The sequence below is a fragment of the Berghia stephanieae genome, chromosome 15 (assembly GCF_034508935.2).
Source record: "Berghia stephanieae isolate SIO BIC M18660-M18661 chromosome 15, UCSD_Bste_1.3, whole genome shotgun sequence".
Classification (NCBI taxonomy): domain Eukaryota; kingdom Metazoa; phylum Mollusca; class Gastropoda; order Nudibranchia; family Aeolidiidae; genus Berghia; species Berghia stephanieae.
Window position 1 is genome coordinate 11,721,147 of NC_088374.1, and position 23,280 is coordinate 11,744,426.

The window sequence follows — 23,280 nt, forward strand, 5'->3', positions numbered from 1 at the left end:
TGATTAATTTCTGGTTTTGTCAGAAGTGTACAGGACTTCTTAATTCATTAAACACTAAGAGGTATCGAACATTGCTTGGAATACATTCACGAGTACAAACCAGAGAAGGTCATGACCTTAACCTCTCACCTTGTTTCTTGATAATATTGGTATATTTAAATCAAACCAAATTATCTGTTTTTGTACAAATTTCCAAATGCATTGAGCAAAGTGTGCTTGCAGAAGCTAATATTTCGTTAAAGCTTAACACTGGTGCCTTGAAACAGTTGACAGTTTCAAGGTCAATAAAAACACGACATCATTCTTAATCATGACACCAAAAACAAAAACGTTGACATTGTTTACAATCCAACATGGCGGATAACAACAGACTTTCGAAGGTATAGAACAATAAATCAATTAGAGTGGTGCGTCCTCAAGGAAAATTTAACCCTATGGTCAAGTCGGTAAAAATATTCAATTAAAAATTCGCAAGATTTTATTTCTATGAAAAGGTATTCTTTCATGAAAACAATATCACCTGACTGACGGAGCGGCGAGGACTGAGATTTGACTTGACTGACTGAGTCTGCTGAGTGAATGACTAAGTTAATGACTAAGGCTTAGGCTCCTGACTGAACATTGACGGCGTTCACTCCTGGGCATTGGGGAGCGGGTCCTTGTCGCCATCTTTCTTTGTTTATACAGAGACAATGGCCATATGGTTTAAAGTGTTCAGACCACCCAAAAGAGAGAGTATTAATTTAGTTCCGTCTAGTTTTTTTCAAAATACGATCCCCCCCCCCTCCCATCCTCTCTCCCTCCCTCCCTCCCCTCTCTCTCTCTCTCTCTCCCTCTCTCTCTCTCCTCGAACTCCTTCCCCTCATTTTACCTAGGCGGTGTTATTTACTGCTATGTATCAAGAACAGCCAATGTGGCAATTCAATCTCTGTGGAAAATGAAAAATCAGTTCTTTACTTTTTATGGGAACATCTTTTAGAGGCGCATCTCTTTATGCCTTAAGTATATTTTTGCACATTATAGTAATATATTATTTTGATAAGAAGCTCACCTCCATGTAGCTTGTAGCTCTCGTTCTTTGTTAGAAGTTCTTATTGAACACCTTGTTAGAAAAAAAAACATTTATTCAAAACCCCTTCTTACTTGTGTAGGCAGTTTATGAAAGATTCTAAATGTGTCCATTTTACTTGAAACCCATAGCAAAGGAAAGAGCTTGCAACATTGATCGCAGAACAGTTTGAATATTGGACACTTTTGCCTAGAAATGTTCCCAGTAGAGTGATTCTTATCTAATGTGTTTTGTTGCTAGATATTTTTTGTTGCTAATGAAAATTATGAAAGCTATATACAATGGTGGCGTTTTTATACACCTCCGTTGGAGGTGTACAAAAATGCACCGTTTTTATGCACCTCCGGTTGGCGGTGTTGGTAAATTAATGAAAATGTTGCTGCATACGTCCATGAGGTTTAAATAGTTTTAGATTGTAGTTTAGCAAGCTGCTTAGTGGTTACCGATGTACAATGATAATAAATTAAAGAATAATAACAATAATTAAAAAAAACAAAAGTAAAAAGGAACATGTCACACAAAAACTGATCTCAAATAAATAAATAATTTTAGAAAATTAAAATACAAGATTTTAAAAACATGTTAAAAAGTTTTTGAAAAAAAAAAAAGAAAGAAAAAAAGCAAATAAAAACAAACTAAATAAAAAAAAAAAAAAATGTCACCAATGGGAATCGAACCCAGTACTTTCAAGGTTGGAGTCTGACAACTTGTCCACTGCGCTACGGAGCCACTTGACTGTTCATCACATTTAATAAGGTCTTTCTAAAACATTATTTTACCTTCAATGCAACTTCTATTTTCTAGTTTTATATTTCGATTTTTTAAATTATTATTATTTATATAAATTTATTAACAAAAACATCCTACAGATATATATGACTTTTGCCATGTCCAAATACAGGAACACAATATCACTAATGAAATTGGGTGGAATGCGCATGCGTGACGGAGGTGTATAAAAACGATCCGTTAAGATACACGGTCAACAGAGGTGCATAAAAACACTACGATATACAATATTAGTTGTCTGTCATTAGTCCCCTGGAGACGAAGTTTATCCCAGTTTCTATAGCTAGAGCATGGAACGGACAATAGCAATTGCTTTCAACCCTTTGGATGGGCGCTAGTCTACTGCAAAGTACTTTCCATCAGATCTAACAGACCAGCTACTCAATTAACAAACATTAAATGACATAAGTGATCTGAAAATGTCTTATGATGAACTATTTTTATTCCAGAGAGAACTTTCATTGTGAACTTTATGAAATAAAAATTTAAAATAAAATAAAAATAAAATTCCCTTTTCATTGAATAAGGGAAATTTGTCCCTATGGTCTGTATTGCTCAGACACGGGTGAAAAGAAGCTATAGAATACAACACAACTCGTTATTGACTATATATATCATTTTCTACATGGTCTATTCCAAGGGAGCTAGGGCGAGGTGACTTGCTCAAAGCCACACAACGCAGCAGCGGGTGATCTAACTTGGTACCTTTCGGGTATGAAGCAAAGACTGTACCGCTGAGACATGCTGCCCCTCACATAAGAAGTTAATTTAAATGTAAAAGGAGACCAGAGCAGTTTCTATGTCTTTTAATTAGAAGCAAAAATCTCTGGCCTTTTAATATGCCACTAAATCCATTTTGCTTATAGTTATATTATCATTTAAAATTAATTCATAGAGCTTTATAATCCAACCCATAGCTCCCTACCCCCCCCCCCCCCCCCCCCCCCCCCCCCTTTCGCTCTCTCACTCACTCACTCACTCACTCTTTCTCTCTCTCTCTCTCTCTCTCTCTCTCTCTCTCTCTCTCTCTCTCTCTCTCTCTCTCTCTCTCTCTCTCTCTCTCTCTCTCTCTCTCTCTCTCTCTCTCTCTCTCTCTCTCTATCTTTCTTTCTCAATAATATTAATATGCCACGTGAGTTGTCAGCTTTGAATAAGTTCTTACAATTACAATGATTAAAAATTCTAGATACCTTTAAGATGAATACATCATAATACTAAAGATTATCATGTTCTTACCCCTGACACCCATCAAAGATCTCAGAAAATTCTCAATTTACCCCAGAACCATCACAGATTGATAAAACTTACCACAGGAGTTATATCTGCACTTTAGATTTATTTACAGAGCTTCTAGATGACTGCTGAAGTTCACCTTAATGTTATTGTTCATGTCAAAATCTTCATGAGTGAAGCTGGACATTAAAGGAAGATTCAGATAAGTTCTTCAAATGTCACAATTCCAATATTTAATTAATTCTAATTTCATCATAAATTCAATGTTTTCCAACAGAGTCGGACTTCGACTTCACGCATGTCAAATTCACAAAATGCGACAAGAATGAGCAGGGAGACAAGCTATCGACAAAACTCTGATATTTTAAGTAAAGAGGAGGAGTACAAGTAAGTCTAAAGTCTTTACTTGATTTCCTTTACACGCTTGCACCCACATCTTTCACTGTCATGTTTTCAAAAGAAACCCCCCCCCCCCCAAAAAAAAATCCTGAGCTTTTATATAGCGCAATATCCACTAAACATGCTCAAAGTGGTTTACAATGGGTCCCTAGCCAACAAGACGAGAATGCGACAACTGTTATTTTTTTTTCTACGATAGACATATTGCTGTTAAAGAATAGGTACACATTTTACACCTGAGTACGGTGAGAGAATGTGAGTAAAGAGCCTTATCCAAGACTCAACAATGCATGGTTCAGAGCAGGATTCGAACCCATAACCTTCAAATCCGAGGGCGAGTGTCATACCACTAGACCACATAGATAGCTGCACAAGATAAAGAAAGTGAAAGAAAAAAGCATTGTAAAGCGCATTTAGCAGGGCAAGTGACTGGGAATGGGCTATATATATAATATATATATATATATATATATATATATATATATATATATATATATATATATATATATATATATATGTTCATATTTTAAAAATTACTACAATCTAGAAAAAAACAACAATCCAATCAATAGAAATTTTATTTATTTTTGTCATGAATTCAGTTCTTTGTGAATCAGATCTTGTCTTAAACCACTCTGAGTGATGTATAGTTGAGTCCTTGGAAAAGGCTCTTTACTCATATTCTCTCATCATCATCAAAAAATTTGAAGATAAATTTTTATTTTGTAGCAGGTAGAACTTTGCACTGTGATGAATAATCATTATTTATAACATTTGAAGAGTATTTGTCATCATTTTTATCACATAATGCCAATGAAATTATCATCAATGATGAGTTTTGTTGCCCTTGCGATGACCCATAATTATAGGCAGCGACTATGTAGATAGTATTGATTACTATCTAAATTGCCCTGTCTATGAGTGTATCAGGGTTATTAAGTCATATTAAATCAAGGTTTATAAAAAATGATTTATTTATTTACCTATGTATTTGTTTATTTCGTTAGTTATTTTGTTTTATATTTACTTGTTTATGAATTTTAATATACAATAATATATTCATTTTATGTTTTATTGATAACTTTTATTCATATTTATTTATTCAAATTTATGTCTTAAAGCATCTTATCTTTTTTAAAAATTTTTTTTTAGCCAATAACTTTTAGGTCAATATCCATATGCCTATGCTTGTTTAATGTGTATGTATATTTAAGAAGACGTTAAAAATAAACTGGGAAAGTTACTACAAACATTGGATGTCTCTCATTCCTGAGATTTAAAAAAAAGAAGAAGAGAGAAAATGAGAGAGAAAATAAAAACATTAAAAAATCTTTTTGTTTCTTTTTTTTGCAGGAGATTAAATGCTGAGTTGGAAGCCAAAACTGCCTCGCTGGTCCAAGAGGCCGAGATGGTGATGGTGAGTTGAATAGGTGACATTGATAGGTTATGTAGATTGGAAAACTAGTAAGATGAGACCTATATAATAATAATATATATAAATATAATAATAATAATAATAATAATATATAATAATAATATAATAATAATAATAATAATAATAATAATAATAAAGTGTTCTTCTCTAGCGCCAAATGCCGAAGCCTCAAAGCGCTTTACAATATACTTGTCAAACCACACTTACCGAGCCAAACAGACACACACAACAGTCGCACACATTGTGCAAGTTTTACAAAATGAAGTTCCCATTCAACAAAATGGAATAAAAAAATAAAACGAATAATTTATTAATATATATAAATTAAATAAAATATAAAATATATAATATATATATATATATATATATATACACCAATCTCTATTTTTAGGGGCAGTGCGGCTCAGCGTTGCGAAAGGCACTGAGTTCGAGTACCCGCTGCGTTGTGTGGCCTTGAGCAAGTCACCTCGCCCTTGCTCTGTTTATGGCGCTGCACCACGGCTGACGCCTGGGTTAATCCAGTCTTCCCTTGGAATAGACCCGAAAGAAAAAATTCCCATATTGGATGAACAAAGGGAATTTTATTTTTATTTTTTTGTTTAATTAAAAAAAATATTTGTGCATTGTCTCCTTTTTTATTTTTTATTTTTTTCACAACAGAAAGGACAGGAGAGCTTGTTAGGAAAACCTACCCTTATGGATAATATCAGTACTGAAGACTTTTTACAGTAAGTATATCTGTGTGGGATTTTTTGACTTCCCAGAGTGGGCAGGTGGTCACTTGCTATCTCCCTATATCTTATTTCTGAGTTACTTTCTATCTTTGTCTTGGAATGTGATTACTTGGTTTTGCCCTAGCCCTTCCGGAGTCCTTAGCTGAGAGGGAAACAGTCAAATGTTTAGTGTTAGTTTTGGGAGATGATATTTTTTTCCTTGTAAATCATCCCTGTCTTATGTACTGATAGTTATATATTTCTTTGTTTTGAATATATTTTATAAACTTTTGAGTGTATACCTCTAAGTGGGATAATGTGCTGTTGTCTTGATGAGACCTTTTAGGTGATCTCAAACAATAAATGACATTGATGGTGTACTCTAGGAATCTACAGATTTTCCCTATTTGAACCATTGCCCCTTTGTTTTACTTTTTATTAGATGCTTTAATTGGAAATCTTTTATCTTTTCTAGACTTGTCTGTTGTAATTCATTACCTTTTAATCTGACTGATAATCTTTTAAAGAAACTACAGCATTTACAAAACCAAGCTGCACGAATTGTTTTAAAGAAGAAAAAAAAAAAAGAGAACACATAGCCACAATGATGAATGTTTTATGAACTCCACGTGTTGCCCGTTAAAGCTAGAATTGATTATAAAATTGCAATGCTGTGTTTTAACTCTAAAACCGATTGCTCACTTTTTTATCTGAAGGATTTTATTAATGATTATATCCCATCGTAATTTAAGATCATATGATCAGCATCTTTTGCACACCACAAAAAGGGGGGAAAAAAATTAAAAGACAGAACCTTATATTGCGCAGCTCTGACAATGTGAAATTCTCTGCCATTCAATCTGCGCTCTAGCTTTACTGATTCAGAAGCAGTTTTTAAAAGAAAATTAAGATGTCATCTCTTTCTGTTATGTTAGATAGTACGTAGAAAAAACGAAATGAGAATTTATTTATTTATTTAAAAAATATATTAAAGTTAAAAAAGAATGGATAAGCAATCTTCATAATATACCACAGGTTTAATTACATTATTTTTGTAGTGCCACCTCACTGAACATATTTACCTTAATTTACATTTTTAAAAATAATTCTGTATTCTCATCTTTAATGTTGTTTATAATATGATAGAGTAATTTTTTAAAATGATATGTAAATTGTGCGCCTAGAGCTATATTGTATGGGACAGGCGCTATATAAATAAATTACATTATTATTATTAATATTATGATGATGATGATGATGATGATTATTATTATTATTATTATTATTATTATTATTATTATTATTATTATTATTGTTATTATTATTATTATTATTATTATTATTATTATTATTATTATTATTATTATTATTATTATTATTATCATTATTATTATTAACAATGACTACTGAAACTGTACCGTGCTCTTGTAAAACCGGTACTTCTGTATAACTGCGGCACTTGGGCGTTGACAAAATCCGAAGAAGAACATCTGGATGCCTTCCATCGCACACAGCTAAGATGGGTACTGGACATCAAATACCCAAAAAAGATCTCAAATGAATCACTCTATAAGATCACAAAAGAAAGACCAATCTCCCTTGACATTTTACAACAACGATGGCAACTTTTCGGTCACATACTACGCAGGGACAAAAACATACCAGCTAACCAAGCCATGTCGGGATATTTCCAAAAACACGGGAACCTTTTCAGAGGAAGACCGATCACAACACTCCCTGTGATCCTAAACAAAAACCTCACAACACTTGGACAAAGCATTAGTCTCATAACGGCAGGGGACCTTGAAAATCTGAGAACCCTAGCAGAGGACCGGCAATATTGGAGACACCTCACACAGGAAATACTGGAAACAGCCAAGGCGACCCGATCTTTCGGTCGAGACGCGAAAGGCATCTAAGTAAGTAAGTAAGTAATGACTACTATCCGTTTAATGTCACAGAAACAAAGGTAAACTCTGGCATCAGGGGCGTTATAACTACAAATAGGCATCTTTAATCTTCCTTATTCCTTGTTGTTTCAGAGAGCTAGATAATGATGATGATGATGATGGTTTTTACTACGATAATGCAGAAGGTGATGTGAGTTACACCAATAGCACAAGTACTAAAATATCCAAAAACTTTAGAGAAAAGGTATGTCTGTTGTATTGTTATTGGTATTATTATTATTATTATTATTATTATTATTATTATTATTATTATTATTATTATTATTATTATTATTATTATTATTATTATTTATTATTGTTATTATTATTATTATTGTTATTATTTTTAGTATTATTATCGTCGTCGTCATCATCATTAATTTCTACAAATTAATGGAAACAAATCTAATAAAATAATTACTAATACAGGAGCCCCTCAATGGTGTGTTCTCTCTCCTCGCCTCTTTACGGTTTACACAAATGACTGTACAAGTGACTTGGTCCCAATTTTGAAATTTGCTGACGAAACTGCCCTTCAAGGGATATTTAAAGATGATGAAACGGCATACAGATCTGAGATCGACAGATTTGTTGGTTGGTGTCAAGATAACTCCCTGAAATTAAATGTAGGAAAAACCAAAGAAATGATTTTAGATTTTAGAAAGCACACAAATTCCATCACTCAGCTCAAAATTAAAAATCAAGCTGTTGAGCAAGTTTCGGTTTACAAATATTTGGGTATTTTAATTGACAATAAATTGCAGTGGCATTTACAAATCGATGCTGTTATCTCTAAATTGAACAAAAGAATGTATTTTATTCGGAAACTTTCAGAATTTGACATAGACAAAACGTTATGCACCCTTTATTATAGATCCGTTTTGGAGACCGTTATTACTTTTTGTATTACAGCATGGTGTGGAAATTACAGTATTTGCGACATTAAGAAAATTGGTCGGATAATTGATAAAGCCAGGAGTTATACTCACCCAATTTCCAATGTGGAAGAACTGTTCAAGAGATTTTGTCTAAGTAAAATGGAGAAAGTAATGAAGGATTGCGATCACCCCCTTCGCAAATATATTACGTTCTCCATGAGGAGTCGTAGCCTTATATCTATAAAAACAAAGACAACACGTCACCTTAATTCATTTATGCCACATGGTGTTCGACATTTTAACGCGCAACTGTGATTTAAATTAAATACTATCTTTTAAATATACACTCACAAGTTCGGACTTAAGGCCAGAGGTATGGCCTATCTCAATTTATTAAATTAATATATAAGGTGTTGCTATTGGTTCTTGGTTGTATATTTTTTACGTTTGCATATATAAATATGTATACATTGTCGCCATAGATTCTCAACTTTGTGTTTATACATTTTTATGCATGCCACGTCTGTAAACGAATTTCCATTTTTTTTGGATGAATAAAGTATTATTATTATTATTATTATTATTATTATTATTATTATTATTATTATTATTTATATTATTATTATTATTATTATATTTTATTATTTTATTATTATTATTATTAATTATTATTATTATTATATTATTATTATTATTATTATTGTTATTATTATTGTAATAATAATTGTTGTTATTGTTATTGTTGTTTTTAATTAATGAAAACATTATCATTTCAGTGCCATGTTTAATTAATTTTATCCATCCTTCGATGTCATAAAATGTTATTGAAAACCAGGTCTTCTAATTTTGCTTGGTTCTATCAAACAATTTTTTTGGGGAAAAAATAATAAAGAAAAGGCTCATAAATGCATTACTATTTTTTTTTTTTTTAAGGTCATAAAATCATTAAATTTATTGGCAACCATTTTCTCATTTCGTTCTCTCTAAGGATTCTGGTTCAAGGCCAATGTCTAAAAATAGCATCAGGTCCTCTAATACACGCCCTAGTTCAGCCAAACGTCCACCCTCGGGAAGGTAAGGATACTCGTAATGCAAAGTAGCGGCCAACCATTATGTTAAATGTAAGGCATTGCTTTGACTGGTATAATATAATGTTTGTGATTTTATAAGGGGGTGAGGTGGCCGAGTGGTTAAGGCATTGCACTGTGATCAAGAAGGTCCTGGGTTTGAGCCCCGCTTCAGGCACTTTCATAATTTTTTCTAGGTCAAGATTCTTAACCCCGAATTTTCTCACTTGGACAACATGGGTGATTCCTGTGGACATCAGACATCCTGTTTGATGAATTGTCTATATTCCATCAAGGAGTGCCTATTCAGAAAAGTGAGTGGAGCAGGCACTTATGTTGATAATAACGAGAAATGAAGTGAGTAGAAAAGTGCCAGAAGACAAAAGAGAATAAAAACTTTGCATCGATAGGGGCTCAAACCCACAACCTTACTGGTGCGATAACTCCGCCTGGCTGTGAGAGGGTAGCTCTACAATCAAATTTTTATTCTCTAGTGTTGTCTGGCACTTTTCTACTCACTTCATTTCTCGTCATGGAATGCCTGGTGAACGGGATCTCATGGTGCGTTGCGAAAGGGTTTAATTAAATTTAAAAAAATAATTTTCAATAATAATTTTAAATGATAGTATATGGGGTTATTTTGTTGTCATAAATGTACTTTATAGTCAACAATATGAGCTTAAAAAAAGTTTGAGCTTTTATATAGCGCAAAATCCACTAAACATGCTCAAAGCGCTTTATAAGGGGGTCCTGGCCAACAGCAACACTTAACATTTAGGACGGGACTGTTGGGCGATATTACAATTCTTTCGGACAGAGACAATGCTGTTAAAGGCCAGGTACTCATGTTACACCTGAGTACGGTGAGAGAATGTGAGTAAAGAACCTTTTCCAAGGACTCAACTATGCGTCATGTGGGGCTCAAACCCAGGACTTTCCGATCCGAAAGCGAGTGTCATACCACAAGACCACATAGCCTCACTATGAGATGTGGGTTGAATTTATATCTTTTTTTTTTGTCTCAGAATAGTGAGTGGAGCAGGCACTCCTGCCAATAATAACAAGAAAAGAGTAGAAAAGTGCCAGGGGACAATAAAGAATAAAAATTTGCGGTGATTGGAAGTTGACCCACGACCTGACTGTAACAGCAATTCTGGCGCGGTTCTGTTTGTGTGTTAACCTAATGACCCTAAGAAGTGGGTTGAATTTCTATCTTTTATTGTCTTAGAAAAGTGAGTGGAGCAGGTACTTTTGTTGATAATAGCAAGAAATGAATTGGGTAAAAAAGTGCGCGAATAAAAGCTTTGCGGCGATGGGGTAGACTTTAACAGCAACTCTGGCGCGGTTGTGTTTGTGTGTTGACCTCATGACCTCGAGAAGTCGCGAGATGGACTCAAGATAGTTAGTTACTTTGTTTGAACCTTTTTTTTCTCTTTAGAATGGTGGATGGCGTCAATTGTAGAGCACCCCTCTTGTGGCCAGGTGGATGTGCTGTGGGTTCCACTCTCCATTGCCACAAAGTTTTTATTCTCTATCTTGAGCTTTTTTATATAGTGCAATATCCACTAAACATGCTCAAAGTGCTTTACAAAGGGTCCCTGACCAACAGCAACACATAACGTAGAATGGGACATGACACCTGTTAGGCGATATTGCAATTTTTTCCGACAGAGACAACACTGATAATGGCAGGTACTCATTTTACACCTGAGTATGGTGAGAGAATGTGAGTAAAGAGCCTTTTCCAAAGACTCAACTGTGCAACCAGGACCTTCCAGCTCGAAAGCAAGTGTCATACCACTAGACCACATAGCCGCTATATCGTCCTCTTACACTTCTCTACTCTCTTTATTTCTTGTTTTTATCTTTTATTGCGGAAAATGATTTATAATTTAATTCATTGAATTTTTTTGTGCGGCTATGTGGTCTTGTGGCATGAAGCTCGCTTTCGGATAGGAAGTCCTGGGTTCGAGCCTCGCTCGGCGCATAGTTGGAAAAGGCTCTTTACTCACATTCTCTCATATTCAGGTGTAAAATGAGTACCTGGCCATTAACAGCGTTGTCTCTGTCAGAAAAAAATTGTAACATTGCCTAACAGGCATTATGTCCCGTCCTACATGTTAAATGTTGCTGTCAGCCAGGGACCCCTTGTAAAGCGCTTTGAGCACATTTAGTGGATATTGCACTGTATAAAATCTCTATTTAAAAAAAATTGTGGACAGTACATGTGCGTCGGTTCCACTCCTCATTGCCACAAAGTTTTTATTCTCTATCATTCTCTGATATCTCTCTACTTTCTTTATTTCTTATTATTATCTTTTATAGTGGAATTTGAAATTTAATTCATTAAATTCATTTTCTTTATCATTTCCAGTAAACCAAAGAAGTTCTCGTCTAAACCTCCGAGTAGAGCGGCCGATGATGTTGCAGTGCCCGATGACACATTTCTTACATCTTTACAGCAACAGTTTAGCGACATGTCGACAAAGATGAATAATGATGTCGATGATGACGATGATGATGACATCGGAGATAAGTTTGGTGATGATGATGGGGCGTTCGACGACGACATTTTACCGCAGGCTGCAGCAGATATGGGATCAGGTCAGACGATGCGTACTTATTTGCAGGTCTGTTATGGGCTCGTTGTTGTAATGGGAATACTCTCAAAACTAACGCAAAATATTGTCCATTACAACAATGTTAAATCAGGCCCATAATTGCATTTGGTTATCAGACCTGTGGATATGTGTATCTAGGGTCAGACAAATTCTGAAATTCTTTTTTATTATCGCCCAGACAGGCCAACTTGAAATTTTTTTAATTAGTCATATTTAGGAGATAAATATTATTGTCGCTACAGTTATCTTTGGGGGTCCCAATAGCTCAATTGGTAGAGCACTCGCTTCATACAGAAAGGGACCAAGATCAATCCTGTAAGCAGTTGAGATTTTTTTTTAAACCCCCCCCCCCCCCCCTGTCTACCCAGTAGTGATTGGGTAGCTGGGTCTCTTAGATCTGGTGGAAAGTACTTTGCGATAGACTTGCGTCTTATTAAAAGGGCAGCAAGCAATTGCTATTGAGATCTAATGGTGCCATTGTGAAAGGGCTTAATGTAAAAAAAAAAAATTATAATAATTTAAAATAGTTTTATATGGAGGTTATTTTGATGTTAAAGATGTACTTTTAGTCAACAATAGGAGACTTGGGTTGAATTTATATCTTTTATTGTCTCAGAAAAGTGAGTGGAGCAGGTACTCTTGTTGATACTAATTAGAATAATAACGATAATGACGCTATAGAAACTGGGATAAACTCAGGCTCCATCGGCCGAATGGCTCGGAAGGACTATAGTTATCTTTAAAAATCCATTAATTACCGTCACATGAATTTAAAAATGCTTCATAAACCTTCAAGATATGAAGTCTGGCATCAACGTTCATTTCCAAAAAGATGCTCATCAAGTTCTGAAAATTTTCATAATAGTAGGTATGTGTATTATTATATTAAGAGATGAAGTGAGTAGAAAAGTGCCAGAAGACAACAGAGAATAAAAAATTTTTCGCGGCGGTGGTGGGGTTTGAACCTGCGACCTTATTGGTATGACAACTCGCCCTGGCCGGTGAGAGCATGCCTCTACTGTATGAGCTATTCACGAACACAAAAATATTCATATCAAACTCAGATCATTCCTAGGGCTCTCTCTCACCGACTTCTGGAGACCGCGGGCTTGCCACACAACCATCGCGAAGTTACCTGGCCAGTATTTAAGCTTAATAGCCAATATTCTCAACACAAACATATAACATAGAAATGATTGAGACATTGAGTATGCTCCGGCATATGGGGTGAATTTTTAATTCAGAAAAGTAAGTGGAGCAGGCACCTATGTTGGTAACAACAAGAGATGAAGTGAGTAGAAAAGTGCCAGAAGACAACAGAGAATAAATTTTTTTTCGCGATATGATATGTGATATTGAATGTAAGCTTCAATTTAATATACGAAAACAGATAAAATGGATGTTTCGGGTTTCCCCTTTATCAACAAAACAGGGTGAATGAAACACTACAGATGAATGTGATAATGTGGTAGTGGCATTGTTAAGATGAGTAAACAAAAACATTTTTTTTTTCTTGTATTTTTCTTTCTTGCTTTGTCTGGCACCGTTTCATACACACTTTTTCAGATCTCCATTCTGAAATGTTAACAAAATATGATGTAGACTACAAATTAAAAATAAAAGATGTTGATAGATAATACAATACGATGAGACAACCCTTCCTAAACTTACTGAACTTCCCGCTAATGATTGGTACTAATAATAGCGATAGCGTCTGTCGGTTGTCAAGACGCGACTTCCAACAAAGGGGCGCTACTCTTAAATCTGTTTTGAAATCTCATTCCCTATTAGTATCAGCTTCAGATTTTAAAATGAAATTTAATTTAATTTTTTCAAATGCCGTATAATTTGTTGTCTTTGCCAGAGGCGACCATACGGTTTTTGAAGGCCAAGCTACGCGTCATGCAGGAGGAGGTGGATAGGTTGGTCCATGACAATGGGAAAAAGGTAATGACATCAAATAATTCTTGATAGAATTTATTTTTAAAAAGCATAAAGAAAGAAAATAATCTTTATTGCTAAAGTAGAGGAAATATGCTGTATTTTCTGATTTAACAAGACTAAATAAAATTTTGGAAGTCACATAGATACCTCTCTATAAAGACACACAGACAGAAAAATGTATAAATTTCTTCATTTCCCAGTGAGAATTATTCATAAACGTGGATGGCAAAAAACAGTAACAAAGGCCCCAGTGACGTCAACTTCATTCTATCTATATAGTCATGTCTCTCCAATCTGAACATATCCGTTCCCAGCAATTTGGATAGTTGAATCAGTCCGTAAGATGTACAAATAAAACAAAAAATTCAGTCCCCAGACAATTTTCTGGATAATGGAACATCCGGATTGTGGATTTCCAGATTTTAAAGCAGAACTGCCGACTTGAAATTTTTAAAATTTGTAGTTTCCATGGAAAAAAAAAAAAAGATTCAATTTAAATCATCATCTAGTCAGCTGATCCTGCGTAGGACGTTGCTTCCCGAACTTTCTTGCGAAACAGATTACGGTTTTCCGCCAGTCTACTTGCTTGAGTTGTTGTCATTCCCAGCCATTCACATATATCTTGTTCCCAGCTTCTTGTTGGTCTACCTCTTCCTCTCTTGCCGTCTACCCTTGTCTGCAGAATGTGCTTTTCTAATGATTTGTGGCGAGTCTTATGGCCAAAATAGTTCAGTTTTAATTTCTTTACAGTTTGAAGAAGAATTGGTGATTTTATTTCGATCCTTCTCAAGACTTCTTTGTTTAAATAGCTTTAGAAATAAATAATTTGCCTTCAGCATAATCCAAAAGCGCTCCAAAGTTCTGAATAATATAGGTGGTTTTAAGGAACTAATCTTTCCATTAATTTTCAACAAGATTTCTTGAGCCAAAGAGGCGAATGCAGATCTGTAGCTGGTGCCAAAAATTCGTAATTTTACGAATTTTTCGTAGTACTAGGTGTCACATTACTGTAAAACGAGCTTAAGTCTAAATGGGATATTAGCTTAAGGCAACCATGAGTTATTATTTTTCAAACCTGTTGCTATGCTATCTTGTGTTGACAACGCCTCTCAGTCGTCATGTGAATACTACTCACCATGGTTATATAAACCCATGGCAGGCTGCAAAACGTCACTTGCTATTCTTCGCACAATGCAGGGTTGATTGTGTGAAGTACGTTCGGGGTCGGAAAATAGCAAGGCATAGTGCAGGTTACTGTACTGTGTAAGTCCGTAAACGGGTGACCAAAAACATTGCATAAAAAAATCAAATTTATGCAATATCAGTCTGATAAAAAGAAAGATCAATAAAATCGTAGTACAGAGAAGGCAAATCTGTTACTATATGTCCCAATAAAGTATGACACAGAGAAGGCCTAAACTGTGTTGTACTGGCCGGTTCAGTAACAAAATAAATATAACAGGAGAATAAAAACTTATGTTATTAAAGGCTGGTTGGTTCAGTGACGAATTAAAATATATATCCATAAAAGATTGTGATAATAAAAAGGTAAAACCAGTGACACCAGGCAGGTCTGTTAGAGAGACGTGACGGTAATTAAATCCTGTTTTCTTCTCTTTCATTTGCCAGGATGATGTAAATGCGTGGCTGGCTGAGAAAACCCTGAAAGATGCACACATTTCTTAAATTGAGTTATGTATGCAGTGGTCTAGACCACATCTTTCTGATCATTTACCACTTTAAATTTTCTTTCTATGTCTATTAAAACTCAAGTTATGATTTTTTTTTTCTGAATAAAAATTGTTGCTATGCGAAGAAACACTTTATCTTCGATTTTGGCATATCTTGAATCGAACCTTGCCGCATCTTCCCGGGTTTTCTCAACCAGCCTCACAAATGTTGCTGCTTGAACCATTGAATGTAAGCTTCAATTTAATAAACGAAAACAGATAAAATGGACAATTCAGGTTTCCCCTTTATCAACAAAACAGGATGAATGAAACACAACAGACAAATGAGATAATGTGAAGTGGTGATAGTGACGTTGCTAAGATGAATAAACAAAAACATTGATGGGCATTGATTTTTTTTGTTTTTAAAATTTTTTTTCAGGATGAGGATTTGAGAAATCGAAACCAGAAGCTGAAAGAGTTGGAAGAAGAAAGGAACCGCCTCCTAAGATCTGGCTCCTCCCATCAAGCCCAGATTGACAAGTATAAGAAACAGTCGGAGGAAGCCAAGGGGAAGAGTGAGAGCCTGGAAAACCAGTTGTCAGCATTGAAACGTGTGAGTGCTTGCTTGATCATTGTTCATGGCTCTCAAATTTATGCTGTTTAGCAGTTTTCCGCTATTTCAAGTCCTCCGCTGTTGTAGATTAGGAATAATTACAATAAACTCGATTTTTCAACAATAAAGAACAACTTTAATTTAACCCTCTCCTTACCAACTACAGGAAATTCGTCACATTTTTTTACGATTCCACCAACATTTATCTCATTCAGTTTTCTTTTGTAATCACAAAATTTGAAGATTTTAATTTTTAAAAAATCATAATTATAAGAACTGTGATGTACATTATTTATATCTTTTAAGTAGAGGCTTAAAAATCATTTTTTATGTAAGATGGATCTGATGTTTAGTGGATAATCGTGAAAAAGGTTGGTAAGGAGAGAGTTAAGTAAAACATTTTGCATTCTCAAGCCTTTGATTACAAAACAATCCGTTATCTTCAATCTCTCTTACAAACCATTCTAACTCTCTCTCTCATCAACTAAACCCTCTAGTCATGCATTGGACACTCACTCATTCGACCCTGATACACACAACGGTGACCATAACAGTGAACAGTTTTCACAACATCCACTATTATCTTCCACTAGGCCCCCACCATTATCAATACATCTTCAAAAATAATTGTAAACAGTCTGGTTGCGAGGGACTTATCTGTGTTTATTAGTTCTTTAACAATTTTTTTCCCCTTTTTATAGTCTGATTTGTATGTAGTTCTACGGCTATGTCATCTTGTGGTATGACACTTGCTTTTGGATCCAAAGGTCCTGGGTTCGAGCCTCGCTCAGCTGAAAGTTGAGTCCTTGGAAAAGGCTCTTTACTCACATTCTCTCACCATACTCAGGTGTAAAATGAGTTAAAAGCATTGTCTCTGTCTGGAAAAGATTGTAATATTGCCTGACAGGCATCATGTCTCGTCTACATGTTACTTGTTGCTGTTGGTCAGGGACCCTTTGTAAAGCGCTTTGAACACATTTAGTGGATATTGCGCCATATAAAAGCTGACGTTTTTTTTTGTTTTTATAAAAAAATAATTCTATATTTTACCAGTATCGTCATTAATGTTAGTGATATTGCTTCATTTTATTTATGATCAAATGCACATTCTGCGGAAGCTATGAAATATTCCTCCTTTTCAAAATTTTTGACTTGAGACCTATGATTCTTTACTCACTTTATCCTAACACCCACTATCTGGGTATTTGGCTACTTTTACCCAATGTGTACTTATATGCAGGTCTGATAACCCGTATTGTTATGGTCTCATTATTGTAATGGAAATTCTCTCAAACCAATGCAAAATATTTTCCATTAAAATAATGTTAAACCAGGCCCATAATTACATTTGGTTATCAGACCAAAATTTTTTAATTAAACATACCAAACACAGAACATTTCAGACTCAAAACCCTTCTTCAGCCAGTTACAAAAACAGTAAATAAAATAAGTTAATTCCTAAATCATTTAACTCTCTCCTTACCAGCCATTTTCAGGATTTTCCCCAAAATGTCACACCCAACTAACACAAAAATACTTTTTTTATCACTCAATAGCAGTAAGTTCTTGCGATACATAATTACTTTAGCAAAACATGCTCTACAACACAATGTTCGTTTTCTTTAAATTTTATGATGTACAAAAGAAATTTAAATGTGTCAGTGCATGACAAAATCAGTCCGAAGATGAAAATTTCATGAAGTTCAAGTTTCCAGAAACATTTCTCGAATTTCATACTTTTTCAACGTGTCTAGCTGTAAAAATATATTTAGAAGTGAAATTAAGCTTTGATTTTTCCCGAAGGTGTACGAAAAGGGTTGATTTAATCATTTATGACAAGAACTCACTTTTGATAAAAATTGACCTTCTAACTAAACTTGGCAATATCTCATTTCAAACCTTTTCACCATCTGACTGATGATGTCATTCACTGTAACAAATAAGGAAAATGTAGGTTGTATCTCGACGAATGTCACGATTTTCCTATAGTTAGCAAGGAGAGGGTTAAGATCTATAAAGATTTTAGAAAAGTAGTTGGTACATCTTGCGGACGAGACATTTGATTAGACACGGATAATTGAAAGAAAAGTTACGACATCAAACCCTCTTTTCTTTTGGTTCCTAAATCCTTGGAAATGGTGTGTATGTAACCCAGTCCTTCTGAGTACCAATTATGGTTAGGTTACATATTGAATCACTAGGTGACATAACTATTTAAATAGCGGGATGTATGGGCAGATTTTTAGGTTTACGGGACGTAAAAGAGCGATGATTAATAATATTTATTGGCGACCAGCATAGATTTAGGCTAGAAAATAAGATGCCATTACTCTGAAACAAGAAGAATAATTACACGAGGTATGTATCCAGTCCTCAGGAAAAGTGGTTTTACACTTCCAATGAGATTGGGACCAGATTTCTGACATCACGCTTTTGTTCCCTATTTGAGTTTAGATTGACCTTTGAGAATCTGAATGACCCCAAATTGATGTCAGATTGAGATTATGAATCATGAATCCTTTTATTTCTTTGTATTTATTAAATGAGTTATTTTTATCGTATCGTGCCCAATAACACTACAACCTTGCAAGTATGTGTTATTGATCAATAACAACATAACCTTGACATCACCACTGCCTGGACCAATGAATGGCAATTAAACCTGCCAAAAAATGGACAATTCATTACCAACCCCACTCTGCGCCTTCCTGATTTTAAAACAACAAAAAGAAAACACTGGGCCACCGCGAACCGACTTAGAACCAACCATGGCCGCAGTAAAGAAAGCCTCTATCGATGGAGACTCATTGACTCACCCAATCTGCCAATACTGCCAGGGGCACGTCAAACCATCGATCATCTGGTCCTGCAATGCCCAGTAATAAAATTAGAAGGGGAGTACGAAACAATATTTGAAGCCGGAGATGACCTGACATCATGGATCGACAAACATAATCTGGAGGTGTAGCCATACGCGACTACTACTACTACTACTACTACTACTACTACTACTACTACTACTACTACTACTACTACTACTACTACTACTACTGCTGCTGCTGCTGCTGTTGCTGCTGCTGTTGCTGCTGCTGCTGCTGCTGCTGCTGCTGCTGCGCTGCTGCTGCTGCTGCTGCTGCTGCTGCTACTACTACTACTACTACTACTACCACTACCACTACCACTACCACTACTACTACTACTACTACACTACACTACTACTACTACTACTACTACTACTACTACTACTACTACTACTACTACTACTACTACTACTACTACTAACAACATAACAAGTTTAATAAATACACAGAAATGAAGGAATGCGTTTATTCCACCCCTACTAGTAAGATTGTTAGATATTTTGTAACCAAATGATATGGTATTAGTACTTCAATTCACCACAATTTGCATCTTTCTCCTTCTGCTTGAATGACGCTTTGACCCAAAACCAAAAACATATTGGATTTGTATTCCTGCACACCCAAAAATTATTTATAATTGCTGTTTTGTACACCTAATTTCACTCCAATAAAATGTGCTAATATATTCTACAATCGTTAAATAAAATTTTTATTCAACGCATTCAAAGCATTATTCAACGATTACGTAATTACTAAGAAATGGTAGGGTTTTCCCATGAGAGGAGCGGAATAATACAGTTTTTTGACCAATGATATTGAATATATTATAACCCTAGAGATAGCCCTCCCAAGGTCGGGCTCATCCCCCGGTCCGGAAATCCAATAAAAGGTCAAAGACTGTATAATATCACATAACAGACAGCAACACGCAACATATAGAACGAGACATGACGCCTGTTTGGTGATAAAACAATTATTCACTTCTTTCAGGAATTGGAACAAAACAGGAGAAGCCAAAAGCAGCAAGAGACATCGCAGACGGCCACGGAAGTTCGACTGAATCGTGCATTGGAGGACATTGAGAAGTACAAAGAGCAACTAAAGAAGTCAAAAGCATCTTCAAAGGTAACTTTATCCATTATGCAAATGTAATATAATATAAATATTTTGTTCTCTTATCTACGTTTTCCCGAGGAAGGTTAAAAGCTGATACGTCGTTTGTAGTCTGATACAATTTAATGAGAACTAATCATTAAAATGAGCTGTCTAAAATAAAATTTAAAAAAAACAAAAACTCGAGCTTTTATATAGAGCAATATTCACTAAACATGCTCAAAGCGCTTTACAAAGGGTCCCTGACCAAAAGCTCCACGTAACATACAGAATGAGACAATAAAAAACAACAACAAAGAGCTGAGTGACCTCAATTTCATTCCTTCTATAATTGCTCCTGGGTGTCGTGATAGCTCAGTTGGTAGAGCACTCGCTTCACATGCAAAGGGGCCAAGATCAATTCTAGGTGCAGTCGAGATTTTTACTGGCCCCCCTGTCGAAACAGCAGTGATTAGGTAGCTGGGTCTGTTAGATCTGGCAGAAATTACTTTGCAATAGACTGGCGTCCTATCCAAAGTGTAGCAAGCAAGATAGATTTCGGCTTCATGGGCCGAATTGCTCTGAAGGACTACTACTACTATAAATGAGCGGCTATGTGGTCTTGTGGTATGACACTCACTTTCAGATCAGAATGTCCTGGGTTCGAGCCTCCTTCAGTGCATAGTTGAGTCCTTGGAAAAAAAAACTCTTTATTCACATCTCACCATACTCAAGTGTAAAAAGAGTACCTATCCATCCACAGCGTTGTCCCTGACTGAAAAATTATAATATCGCTTGACAGGCATCATGTCTCATTCTACATGTTACGTGTTGCTGTTGGTCAGGGACCCTTTGTAAAGCGCTTTGAGCACATTTAGTGGATTATTACGCTATATAAAAGCTCTAATGTTTAAAAAAAATGTTGATGCTGATACTGATGTTTCCATAGGATACCAGTGACTCAGACAAGAAGAAACTAGAACAACTTCTGTCCCAAAACAAACGTCTGGAGAAGCAGAAAAACGAGCTGATGGCAGGATTTAAGAAGCAGATGAAACTCATTGACGTGCTCAAGCGGCAGAAGGTATTTCATTGTTTGTTCGTGCTTGTACGGCTATGTGGTCTAGTGGTCGAGTGGTAAGACACTCACTTTCGGTTCGGAAGGTTCTGGGTTGAGCGTTGCTCTTGGCGCATAGTTGAGAGTCCTTGGAGAAAGCTCTTTACTCATATTCTCTCACTGTTAACAGCGTTTTCTCTGTCCGAAAAAAAATTGTAACATCGCCTAACAGGATTCATGTCCCGTCCTAAATGTTAAATGTTGCTGTTGGCCAGGTACCCCGTGTAAAGTACTTTGAGCACATTTAGTGGATATTGCGCTATATAAAAGCTAAATTGTTTTGTTTTTTTGTGTGTGTATGCATATGCAGGCCTGCCTACTAATGCTATTATGGAAAAGTCGTAGAATTATGAAATTTTAGCTCCAATTTCAGAATTTATGAGCATCCCTTAGTCAATAAAACTTATTGAAAGTGAAACTTGATACCAAACTACAGAATTTTAAGGATCTTCCAAGTGTAGGGCCAGTGCGGCTCAGCGGTACACTTTTTGCTTCGTACCCGTAAGGTACCGAGTTCGATCCCTTATAATAGACCCTAGAGAAAAATTGGGATGAATAAAAGGAATTTTATTTATTTATTTATTATTTATTTATTTATTTATTTGTTTATTTATTTATTTGATTATTTATGTATATATTTATTTATCTAATCCTTTGATTTTGTTTATTTATTTATTTTGATTATGTATGTATATATTTATTTATCTAATCCTTGTGAGGGTAAATTGTTAATGATAATAATAATAATAATGATAATGATAATAATAATAATAATAATAATAATAATAATAATAATAATAATAATAATGATGATGATGATGATGATGATGATGATGATGATGATGATGATGATGATGATGATGATGATGATGATGATGATGATAATAATAATAATAATTGAGCTTTTATATAGCGCAATATCCACTAAACTAGTGCCCAAAGCGCTTTTCTTTGGGTCACTGGCCACGGCAACACTTAACATGTAGGACGGGACATGACGCCTGTTAGGCAATATTAGGCGAGGTTTGAACCCAGGACCTTCGGATCTGAAAGCGAGTGTCATACCACTAGACCACATAGCCGTCTTGTCTTATACTATATGTTAAGTGTTGCTATTGGCTTGGGACTCCTTTAAAATGCGTTGATCCACATTTTAGTGGATATTGCTATTTATAATAACTCAATTATTGTTTTTTATTTTCTTGACCAGATGCACATCGAGGCGGCCAAAATGATGCAGTTCTCGGAGGAGGAATTTGTCAAAGCATTGGAATGGGGAAGCTAGGACAAAGAAGGGAGGAGGGGCCGGAGGGGGTGGGGGGGGTGGGAAGAGAACAGAAGAGATAGATAGATAGATAGATAGATAGAGAGAGAGAGAGAGAGAGAGAGAGAGAGAGAGAGAGAGAGAGAGGAGAGAGAAGAGAGAGAGAGAGAGAGAGAGAGAGAGGAAGAGAGAGAGAGAGGTGGAGAGAGAGGAGAGAGAGAAGAGAGAGAGGAGAGAGAGAAGAAGAGAGAAGAGAGAAAGAAGAGGAGAGAGCAGAGGAGGAGAGAGAGGAGAGAGAGAGAGAGAGGAAGAGAGAGAGGAGAGAGAGAAGAGAGAGAGAAGGAGTGAGTGGGAGTGAGAGGTTGAGTGATGGGGAGAGAGTGGAGATGGTGGGTGTTGCGTAGTGAGTGATAGTGAGAGTACGAAGGAGAGAATGAAGGAGAAAGTGAAAAAATGTAACGAGGCTAAAGGAGAACTGTGTGTGTTTTATGTGTGTTTGTGTTTAGTTTTCGATTAGAACCCCCCCCCCCCCAAAAAAAAAAAAAAAAAAAAAAACAAAAAAC

The 23,280-nt window shown here is 35.5% G+C and overlaps 1 protein-coding gene across 2 annotated transcripts; it reads left to right on the plus strand.

Annotated features, from left to right (window-relative positions):
- Positions 1–268: 268 nt before the first annotated feature.
- Positions 269–23,046, plus strand: LOC144960451 (testis-expressed protein 9-like). 2 transcript variants are annotated; one of them, XM_078893545.1, is made up of 12 exons: positions 269–380; positions 3,369–3,478; positions 4,844–4,907; positions 5,586–5,653; positions 7,681–7,792; positions 9,454–9,539; positions 11,907–12,136; positions 14,018–14,100; positions 16,210–16,383; positions 20,235–20,369; positions 21,286–21,420; positions 22,664–23,046. In XM_078893545.1, the coding sequence occupies exons 1-12, from the start codon at positions 354–356 to the stop codon at positions 22,736–22,738; spliced, it is 1,299 nt and encodes a 432-aa protein (XP_078749671.1). In that variant the 5' UTR covers positions 269–353; the 3' UTR covers positions 22,739–23,046. The 2 variants fall into 2 exon arrangements, with proteins under 2 accessions (XP_078749671.1, XP_078749672.1); XM_078893546.1 differs by lacking the exon at positions 269–380 and adding an exon at positions 385–446.
- The last annotated feature ends 234 nt before the right edge of the window (positions 23,047–23,280 follow it).

Bases quoted from the DNA above. Each gene is read 5' to 3' on its own strand.
- LOC144960451 (XM_078893545.1), top strand. From the start codon at position 354: ATGGCGGATAACAACAGACTTTCGAAG. The intron at 5,654-7,680 runs GTAAGTATATCT...TTGTTGTTTCAG, and splicing joins AGTACTGAAGACTTTTTACA to AGAGCTAGATAATGATGATG. The intron at 21,421-22,663 runs GTATTTCATTGT...TTTCTTGACCAG, and splicing joins ACGTGCTCAAGCGGCAGAAG to ATGCACATCGAGGCGGCCAA.